The 11144-nt window shown below is 38.3% G+C and overlaps 1 protein-coding gene and 1 non-coding gene across 2 annotated transcripts; one reads left to right on the top strand and one right to left on the bottom strand.

The window, feature by feature from the left end:
• Nucleotides 1-816: 816 nt before the first annotated feature.
• trnat-agu (transfer RNA threonine (anticodon AGU)) lies at nt 817-890 on the top strand. The gene has a single exon. It is a non-coding gene; the product is annotated as a tRNA-Thr (tRNA).
• Nucleotides 891-6330: 5440 nt separating this feature from the next.
• Nucleotides 6331-10937, bottom strand: LOC107669018 (flavin-containing monooxygenase FMO GS-OX4-like). Its single transcript, XM_016461111.1, has 6 exons — nt 10870-10937; nt 10527-10780; nt 10064-10202; nt 9513-9655; nt 9085-9253; nt 6331-7041 (listed from the first exon to the last, which is right to left on the bottom strand). Exons 2-6 carry the CDS (start codon nt 10739-10741, stop codon nt 6682-6684), a joined length of 1026 nt encoding a protein of 341 aa, XP_016316597.1. The 5' UTR covers nt 10742-10780; nt 10870-10937; the 3' UTR covers nt 6331-6681.
• Between the last annotated feature and the right edge of the window lie 207 nt (nt 10938-11144).

Here is an 11144-nt window from a genome sequence, read left to right as displayed (position 1 = left end):
CTTCCAAAAAGAACAGCGACGGTGAATAAGCAGAATGTAAAACCTGTTAGAATGAGAGCACGAAATTCCTGAACGATGCTGTTGGTGAAGCGGTTGAATGAATAATTCGTGGTCTTTCTTTATCTCCCTAGTACAGACCCTATTTCTGGGATGGCGACATCAGTGAAAGTTACTTACATGGAAAGAACCCCAGTCAGTGACTCAGAATTTTGCTTGGATGGTGTGTCTGCATTGTTTCAGTAATGAGTGTGTGTATGCACGCACAGCACACTGGTTAATCGCGATTTCAACAGTTTTCACAGTTTAAAATTTCCAGTGTCATGTCAAATTTCCAGCATGTCATTTCAGATTGTGATATAGGTTCACAAAATGTTAAGCTGCGCCGAGTTAGCGGTTTAAAATGTCATGTTACGCCGGCTCTTGGTCATGTAGGACATGCTGCCACCGTGTGGCTGGAGAATGATTCGCTGTATTACACTATTAGCATTAGCTTCGTGAGTTATATAAACAGTTGCTTTTCACGGGGCTTCCATGAATCTGTTCCATGATCGAACTTCTAAACAGTGTATTGCTATATCAAAACTGTCAGACTTAATTGGCGAAATATATTTAAAGCTCATAAATCATTTAAAAGTGCATGTATGTATGTATTTAGCTGGATTACATGTCACCGTGAATCAGAATTACGGAAAAGTCACGTGATTTCAATGTCCAGATGTTTTGAGTACAGAAATGAGTTCAGTGAAATCATAAATATTAGTTATTAATAGCTAACTACGACATTCTTGAAATCAAAATTTCAACATCTTGCCACAAGGCGCCGTGGCTTAGTTGGTTAAAGCGCCTGTCTAGTAAACAGGAGATCCTGGGTTCGAATCCCAGCGGTGCCTTTTCTTGTTTCTGTGTGGTAAGATTACTGAATAACACTGGCCATTCATCGGCTACTGTGCTTGTGGTTATGCTTTTGGAAGAACTGACATTGTGAAAATACTGTATGTATGAGACTGGGTTGTGATATTACAGGATATCTGCAGGATTTTTACGATCAAATTTAAGACTATTTAAGGCCTTTTTAAGACCTGCTGAAATAAAATGAATACCATATTAGCAGGGTAGGGCAATGTCTATGGTAACATTAAACTGTAAAATGACTGTAAAAAGCATGATTTACAGTTCAGATACAGGTTTTCACAAAAGCAAAAAGTTTTATAAACTTCAATTTTTAAGAAAGGGGGAGTCAGAATTATTATATTAATTGAAAATATTATTATCAATCAATTATTATATTAATTAAATAACATATAAACATATCTTAGTGTCTTAATTGATATTTATAATGCATTAGTTTCTTGTTGATCCACCGGTTCACATTTACAACTACGTGTATGCTGCATATGGGTAAAAAACAAACAGCAGAAGGGTTTATTGAAAATGCAAATTCATTCTATGCCAGCAGGTGGTGCTTTCGGAACGGCAGAAAAATTTACATTTACATTTACACTTTTTCATTTAGCAGACGTGTTTATCCAAAGCGACTTACAATTGAGGAATGCAACAAGCGATTCATCACAGGAAGTGCTCGTAATACAAAGTTTCAGACATTGTTCAGGGGTGCGTTTCCCAAAAGCATCTTTAGCCAACTATGGTCGCAAGTTCCGTCGTTACTACATAGTTCTACATAGTTACTACAGAGAGAAACTAGTTACTACATAGTTTCTCGAAACCATAGTTCAAACAAACATTTGCAAACAGCGTCACAAACTTACGTGGTAGAACTACAGCTCTCAACCTGTGGTTAGAAGCATAGTTTCTTGTTAGTAAGACATATGGACTTAAATAAATTATGCTTTTGGGCACAATAAGCAAGGAAACACACCCCAGGAACGGTGAATGAAAACTGTAAAAAATTGCTGTAAAAATACAGGGAATTTTCTACAGTAATGTACCGTTCTATGTAAAAACAGTTAAATACTGTAAATGATGATAACAAAATGTTAACAGCAAGCTACTATTCAGTCTTACGGTATAATACAGTATTTTTTTAGTCAGACGTGTGACGTTGTTGCTTGAGCCCACTCATAACTCATCTAAGCAAAACCACGACGCATCAACTCCCATCAACAGTCAAGAGGTGTGCACTCATGCAGGTTTAAAATTACTGATCTACAATATTTTATTAACGAAAGAAAGAAGAATAAGAAGCAGAATTAAAGACGATTTTTTGCCCCGCCTGTGAGCTGCCAGCATCGGTATGGCACATTCTACTTGATTTTCTACTCGCCGACTTAGGTAAGTGCGATTTTGATCAAAGTCATTGTTAGCCTGTGATATTATTTACACACTGTTATATCTTTTTGTTGAATGAAATTACCAATAACAATACAAATTTTTTTGTTCATATCCAGTGAACGATAAACAAATTAGCAAACTAAGTTAGCTAGCTTGTTCATTTGAGTTTAACTTTTGTTATTTTGCAATCTAATCAAATGTCCGTGGTATATGTGATCATACATTGATTTTTTTTTTTTTTTTGTAAAATCTTTATGATAGACTGGGCTTTATTTTACCATTTGTTGTGGGGTTAACTGAAATGTGCGCAAAAGTTATGTTAATAGTTATAATTATATGGTAATCATTTTATTATTCTGTCAGAGAGAACCTTAAAGATTCTCTGTGTTGGTCTAGTAAGATTATTTTGGTGTTACGGTGTGTAGGCTGATACCCATATTTCATACTGTTTCTGAACATTAACTATAATTGTTGTCTCCATCAGTTGCTGGTGACGAAGTCACAATTCGAGGTTGGATGATCAGTATTGAAAGCCTCAAAGCTTCATCATAGAGCTTGCTGCAGCTATTGACAGCTACTGTCTTCGACTTACAAAACTAAGAGAAAGCTACAAGGACATTGGAGTTTGTTCAAAAGTAAATATTGTTTGATTTTTTTTGCCCCTCTTCCCAGCTTTGTTCAGAAATTGTCATTGTCTCTTTTTACTTCCCACCCCACCTCTCTCTTTCTTTATTTCTCTCAAACAGAGTAGGACGCCAATTAATCTTTACTTGCCACATATTTCTCTATTATTACATTTTAGGCACTTCATTGGTGTGAACCACGAGAGGGAAACAAAGGCCAGCCAAGTGATGGTAGTGTCGAAGAAGACGGCAAGGTTTTACAAAAACCTTATGAACTTTGAGTGGGACAGTATTTAGTAAGATGAAGTCACAGGTTCTGCAACTAGATGTTCATGTCAAGTCATAGCATTGTGTTCTGTTCAGTCCAGTCTCACTGGTGAAGTGGAAACAGTGTCATTAATAATGCTTCAATAAAAGCCTAATGTTTTAAAGCTATCTCTTGTCTGAGCAATTTGTGTTCAAGTAATTTTAAGTTGTATTTAGTTTTAGAATGTAAATTTTAAATCATTAGCTTCTAGCAGTGTTACAATGTTAAGATCACATTCTACAGTACTTTAATACATTTTACAGTAATAAAGAGCTTATGAAATTACAGTTGGAATACTAAAATAACAGTGTAATGACAGTATTACACTGTAAAGTTTATATTTTCTACAGCATGGTACTGTAATATTTTTTACAGTAATAAACTGTTGTTGCAGATACAGTAGGTACACTGTAGAATAACAGCTTTATGCTGGCAAATGTAGCTGCCAGTAGTTTACTGTAATTTAACAGTGACATTTTTTTACAGTGTAGAAAGTGATTTTGTGCGTCTGTCATGGTACCACGAGGCGTCACTCACTTGTAGATCTCAGGCTTCTGGAGGGGATGTGGATTCGTAAGGGTGAGTGGAAGTAGGAGGGTGTTCTATATGCAAGCATCAATGTCTTGAACTTGATGCGAGCTGCAACCGGTCAGTGCAGAGAGCTAAAAAGAGGTGTGATGTGGGCCCTTTTGGGCTCGTTGAAGATCAGTTGTGCCGCTGCATTCTGAATCATTTGAAGAGGTTTGATTGTGCTTGATGGAAGTCCAGCCAGAAGAGCACTGCAGTATTCCAGCCTAGAAACGACAAGGGCCTGGACAAGAAGTTGTGCAGCATGCTCCGTTATGAAAGGCCTGATCTTTCTGATGTTGTGCAATGCAAACCTGCAAGATCGAGTGTTTTTTTCAATGAAGTCCATACTGCCAAATTTGGCAGTATGGACTTCAGCAGAGAAAGATGAAAGCAAAGAATGAAACATACTCAGGTCTGACGGATCTTTCGATTTATGACATTTTCTCTCTGCTGCTCTGGGTTTGGACCGATGTTAACAAAGAACCTCAGACAGCCAGGGGTTAGAAGGGGTAGCACATGCTGGCCTGGAGGAGAGAGGACATATATTGTCTAGATAAGAAGTTAAAGTGGAGCATAAATTGTCAGTTGCTGCATTCACATCCAGAGATGAGAAATGTGTGGGTGAGGGAAGAGAGGAAGACACTACAGAGGAAAGATGGGAGGGTGAAAGGGAGAGTAAGTTTTGCCTAAAAGTAACCAGTAGAGGGGTTGGTGTCACACAGGTAGCAGGATGTAGGTTAAATGTTATAAAGTAATGGTCAGAGATGTGTAGGGGTTTTACCAAAATGTTGTCTGCAATACAATTGCATGTGTAAATGAAGTCAAGCTGGTTGCCTGATTTGTGAGTGCTTGAGGTGATAAGCCGTTTGAAATCAAATGAAGCTTGGAGTCAATGGAAGTCTGCAGCATAAGGCTTCTCCAGATGGATGTTGAAGTCGCCAAAGACTACAAGTGGACTGCCATCCTCAGGGAATGAGGACAGCAGCCCATCCAGCTCTTCTATAAAGGTGCCCAGTTGACCAGGAGGGCGATAAATTACTTCAAAACGAGTTTTATAGGAGTTGTTACCATAATAGCATGAGATTCAAATGAGTTATTATTGCATAGGGGAGAGTGGGTTAAGTATTTCCAATTGTTAGAAATGAGAAGATCAGTACCCCCACCCCTCCCAACCTGACAGGGGGTGTGAGAGAAAGAGAAGTTGTTAGAGAGAGCAGCAGGGGTTGCTGAGTCTTCTGGACAAATCCAGGTCTCAGTCAAGCCCAAGATACAAAGAGTAGACTGAGAAGCAATTGCTGGATAAAATCTGCTTTGTTGACTGCTGACTGGCAATTCCAGAGACCCACAGAAAAAGAGAAAGGTGCAGTTGAAGAGGTGCAGATATGACGCTGGTTATCAAGATTGCGTTGCCATCTGCATTTGATGTTAGAGCATTGTTGAGAGACAACAGGAATGTATTGGAAACACATGATAGATGTGGAAAAGAGAGGGCAAAAAGGAGAGTGTGTAAAAGGGAAAATAAAAGATACTTAAGAGCCTTGTCAGTATCGTTGCTCGGTTGAGTCGCAGGTTTTTACCTGAGTCAGTCTTCACACAAGGAGGCTGAACACGAGGGCTGAATACTTGAAGCGTCAGCGCACAGATAACAAATGAATACATAGCTTATCCACTCTGGAGTGAAAACAGATGTGCACGCCTTCAGAATTAGTATTATAGCAGTTTCCCTGGTAACCGCAGTACACAAAGCAGCGCACCACCTGACTTTGAAACGTGCAGTGCTTGTATTTATTCAATGAAATCATAGCTTTTTTAAGTTTAATCTTCACATTAAGACATATCGCAATTCTTGTCTTTCTGTCCCCAAATTAAGAACCTCTTGAATTCATAATTAAGACTTTCCTGTACCATTTAAGACTTTTTATGGCCTTAAATTTTATACAGCTAAATTTAAGACTTTTTAAGGACCCGTGGAAACCCTGTATTACTCTTCATTTCATGACTGCTTTAACTTGTAATGAAAACTATTCATTCTAATGGGAAGAGCTAATGACAAATACATACACTTGATCAGTGTTTCCTAAACTTTTGTTTTAGAACGCCATCACTTAAGACCCAAGACCAACATCAAATCTGAAATGGCATCTTTTTAACTCACAATTTGCTAGATATTCTAAAAAAGAAAAGGAAATGTTCACCACAAAAAGATATGCAATTAACTACTCTAACCATTTGACATCCATAATAATTTTATTTTAAGACACAATTTCTGTTTTAATAAATTTAACAAAGCAAAACATAAATCTTTGAAAGTATCCCATGGAACCTGCTCAAAAGGATAGTTCATTCACTGGATAGATAATTTACTTATTACGTTGTTACAAATCAGTAGCCTATGACTTTCAAAAGAAGATTTTGGATAATGCTGGTAATCATTCGGTGACCACTGACTTCTATTGTACGGACAAAGAAAACACAGAGACATTTCTAAAAAAAATTTTTTTAAATATATATTTCCACAAAAGAAAGAAAGACATACGGGTTTGGAATAACATGAAAGTGAAAATTAAAATTTTTGGGTGAACAATCCCTATAAGTGTCCCTTTGGGTTCTGTTATTTTAAAACACTGCAAGTGCATACTGTTTGTTTACATTAATTTATGATTTATTATTTAAAAAGCAGCTTATGTCAAACAACAAGATTAGAACGATATTTAATTTAGACTTTTTCTATGTGGGCTCAGCACATAAAAATAATAGTATGGATAGATATTTTATAAAATAATTGCAAAACGTATTAGTACTGAACAATTTGTTAATATACTAATTGTACTTGCTTCACTGGCATATTGCTTGTTAGCACCTTAATGATGGTGTGTTTTTTTCCATCACAGCTTACATTTGTATTTTAACAGCCAGAGGCTTCTGCAGCTGCTGGCCATGCAAATCATGCACCTTCCATTCCATGTTATCCAGGACAGTGTAGTTGTAGGTCTTGTAATTGAGCATGTCTCGGGCACGGAACACCTTGTTGGATTCGTACAGGTTACTCCAATAGCGTGGGAGGGGTTTGAATCCCCCCAGGCGGGCGAGCTCATCATTGTAGGCCCACTGCTCAGAATCCAGTTTAAGGATATGGCGGGTGGCAATTCCACGGGCACGACGGGCAGTAATGTCCAGCTCAATGTCTTTCTCCATTTCCTCACGGGATGGCAGGCGGAAAGAACCATCCAACACTGACAGGATAAACTGAGACTGGGAAAAAAGTGAGGAAACAATTTGAAGATGTAACAAAGAGGTAAGGGAAATTTGAGAAATACCTCAGTGACACGTATTCCCTTAAACAAAATATCCTTCGCTTTAAAGGTTCAGCAGTACGATAATCGTGACTGTGCATCAGTGTCCCTAAAAAAAGACATACATTTGGACAAAATACAATATTGTATAGAATATAGAATAACTAGAAATATATAAATCCCACAAGCTACTCAAACTTGCATCATCACCAAAAATATTTATTAATAAGCAATGTTTTGGTCAATCAACCTTCTTCAAGCTTCCCCTTAAGCCTGATGAATGTGGATTGACTAATACATGCTTTATATATTTTCTAGTACATATTATACTTTCATCATACGTACTGCGATAATAACGCGTTAACTTGCACATCCCTAACTAATAACAACAATTTCTAAAACTGCAACTCTAAAGTAAGCATGCATTATGTGTACATAAAATGCATTCATAAATTATAATACATAACACTTATTTTATTTACTGTGATACGAAAAAGCCTTGCACTTTTTGAAATGGATAACAAAGACTCCAGTCTCAACATCGTAAGAAACAGAAAGGTCTAACTTTTAATTAACCTACTGATAAATGTTAAGTAATATAATGACTAACTAAAACCAGGTCTCTTTTCCAACCAAAGCCACGGTTCGATCTGAAGCATTTCTCAGTAGACCCTCACATGTTGTTGCAACAGCAAAGAACGCTTAGGAAATTTGCATGTTGTTGTAAAGTTTTTGTGTCTCTAATGCCGAGTTCACACTGCACAATTTTTAAAGACGTCGCATCACTGTTGGTTTCACACTGAATGACTATCTGAGGTAGCATTCAGTTGTTGCTGTGTTCACACTGCACGATGGAACGACGACAGGAGGTTACACACTGCATGACTTTACAATAGGAAGAATCGCCAACAGCTCACACATTTTTTGGCGGGGTTCTCCTGGTACAATTCACATTCCAGGGCCTAAATATCACGTTATTGGGGTCGCTCCAACCTGCTGACATGAAAAACAACCAGCGGCAATCGCGGATTTGGCAACACTGGTCTGCAAACTACGTTTCATATAACTCCTCCCCGAACTTCCCGCTGCCCTGTATCTTGGTCTCTCATTGGCTGTAGGTCATCGCTGATGTGTTTTTCAGTCATAACTCATTTCACACAGCGTGATTTTGAATCGCCGACAGCTCCAAATATTTAGCATGCCAAATATTTCACGGGCGTCGGCGACGCATCGGCGATTCCCTCAGATCGCGTCTTTGATAATTCACACTGCGTGATTGTCACTCGCCTGAACGAGCACCGATTTGTCTCCGATTTCGGGCATTTGTTGGCGATTTCGCAAAACCTGTCGGCGAGTGAAAAATCGGGCTAAAATCGTGCAGTGTGAACTCGGCATAAGCTGCACCCTCAAAGCAGTGCCACACCCCCCTTAGCCTGTTCAGTTCCCTGTTAGCCCCAAGCTCCACCCACCCAATCTCAAGCCAATTAGAGCTATCTCACAGACTTTATTGCCTGCACCTGTGTCCACAGCCTAGGTTTTTTGTTGCATGTGGTTGTACTGTGCAGAGGATTGAGTTTTACTCCTTTAATTCTGTTTTTCCTGCATGTGCGTAATTGACCATGTAAGTGCCTTTGTTTGATGCTTAAATATTATTTTGTATGACTTAAGTTTGGCCTAAATGTGTTTATTTTTCATGCTTGCTCTAGTTCCCATTTAGGCATGTGCTTTAGTTATTTAATGTGTAGTTGATGGAACATTGTGGTTGCCTTGTACCTTTTATTTAGCACTGTTTATTGGTAAACTAAAACTCTGTATATCTGTTCCCTTTATAGAAACCACACGCACACCTACATGCACAAAAACTCCTTGGATGTACAATACTTTCCTATACCTGGTTTGACTAGACTGGACCTGTTCTTACCGACAGCCTCACTGGCTTCAAGCTAGCTACCTAAACATCTGCCACCTCCTTCGCATGTTCCTCTTTTTCACAAGTCTAAGCACATTTCAAAGGTATTTTGCTGCCAAGTACACAGGTACTTGGTTTTAAAGATGTCAGATTCCTTTGATTTACTTTGCAAAGTAAAAACGTTTTATATAATGTAAGGAAGGGACAACCTTTGAATTTTTCCAGTCCAGGTATTGCAGGGATGTAGGGGTCATAGAAATGTCTGGAATAAACACACATAATTTTATTTAAGACTCAATTTGTATTCAATTTTTTTTTCACCTGATTATATCATCAAATCGTACACTGGAAAACTGGCACAGTATATAAGTGAAAGTGCAATACGGTTTCATTGCATCATTAGTTACTGTTTAATCCACTACACCCAATGGCCTTATTGATCTAGGCATGTACATTTTAACTATAGGTGCACATAGGAAGGTTTTACAGAGAATGTTTCACTCATTTTGCTGTACACTTACCCATTGCACACCATAACAGCATCAAATCGCTCTGTAGTGGATTTGCTGTGGTCTACACCATTGTTGGAGTTCACATTCCAAGCCAACCCATTCCACCCATCCTTCACATCTACTGGGGTCACTGAAGCCACTGAGGTGCCAAACTTGTTGGAAGAGAGAAATTGGTTGGAATTGATACACCCAAAAAGAAAGACTATTGCCTTATATAGTGGTTGTCTTATTGTTTGTGGGTTTTTTTTTTTTTTTTTTTTTACACTGACTGATGGTTTTCAAGCAAATTTATGCATCAGCAACATTCAGTCCTTACAGGCGACCATTAATTCTCTAGTAGTTTTCCACAATCCCACAGACTGATCATAAATGTACAGATAAGGTATGTGATTTCTAACAGGTTAGTCACTTTTACTGACTCGTCATAAATGGTGAAATTAATGATTATCTGACAAAACTATGCAATGAGCATGAATTTACCAGATATGTTGAACATGAACAAAGAGGTGTGAGTATTTTAAAAACATAAGAACTGGGCTACAAATATTTTCCTTTTTCACCTGTATGTGGTCCCACAGGTGAAAATGATCACAGTACTGCTTAAGGTACTTCCGTACCTCGGTGTGATGGACAAAAGAGGGGAGATGTTTTGCAAAAGGAAAGTCAGGGAAAGACATCACCTCTTTGGGGATATTGGTTCTAGCATGTGAGAAGAATACATGGCAAAACTTTATAAAGCCACAATACTGCGTTATCACAGGCTACTGATATTTCAAGAAGACTTTAAAAAGAGGATATTAAGTAAAAATAAAATAAAAGTTGATTTGCATTACATTTCAGTAAGTAACAATCTTTGTCACATGGCATGATGGGTATACACTGATTGATACTTAATATTTAATTAATAATTTGAAATGTTAAGTTCCTAAGGGACATCAATTCATATCTCTTGCGATATTTATGCAGTATAATAAATAAAGTATTTCAGTTACATTAGTACCATAAAAACACTTATAAATTCACCTGAGGTCCCTGTACATGCTGCTGTGAATCGGTAAGCCACTGTCGTAATATCCCACTCTTTCCTCATAGACCCACGTTCCTCCAATATTCTTGCTGAGCTCGTACACTACAGGTGGCGCGAAGGTGTCCGGGCGGGAGAGAAGGTGGCGGGCCGCGCAGAGTCCTGCAGCACCGGCTCCGATAACAGCAACGCGCAGCTTCCCCAAGCCGGACATCTTTATGCAAAATGCGGGTATGAGCTAGGAAGTTGACACCTGACAAAACAGATGCAAAACCGCAGATATTGTTTCCCTGAAAATGGAAAAACTTGTTCAGATCACAAGTATATTTCCATTCTGCTTACTGTATTTCGAGCTGGTATCTATCTGTCCTCGGGTGACCAGTACAGGGGTCTGTCAGTCTCTCAAAGCGAATGTGAATGCTCGTCTAATTATATCGAAGACGTGTTGGAATATGTCCAGCTACCCCGGCAGCTCAATCAACTTAACCCTTCGTGTTTTGAAGTCACGTTTTTATTGCAAATTGACGGAAAACAATAAAGTAAAACAACATGTCTGTATTTTAAAATTTGCGTTATATTTTTAATGAAGTAAAAATAATTCACACGAACATGTGGGG

This window comes from Sinocyclocheilus anshuiensis, unplaced genomic scaffold (genome assembly GCF_001515605.1).
Source record: "Sinocyclocheilus anshuiensis isolate Anshui unplaced genomic scaffold, SAMN03320099.WGS_v1.1 scaffold337, whole genome shotgun sequence".
Classification (NCBI taxonomy): Eukaryota; Metazoa; Chordata; class Actinopteri; order Cypriniformes; family Cyprinidae; genus Sinocyclocheilus; species Sinocyclocheilus anshuiensis.
This window is presented reverse-complemented; position numbering and strand designations above follow the sequence as displayed.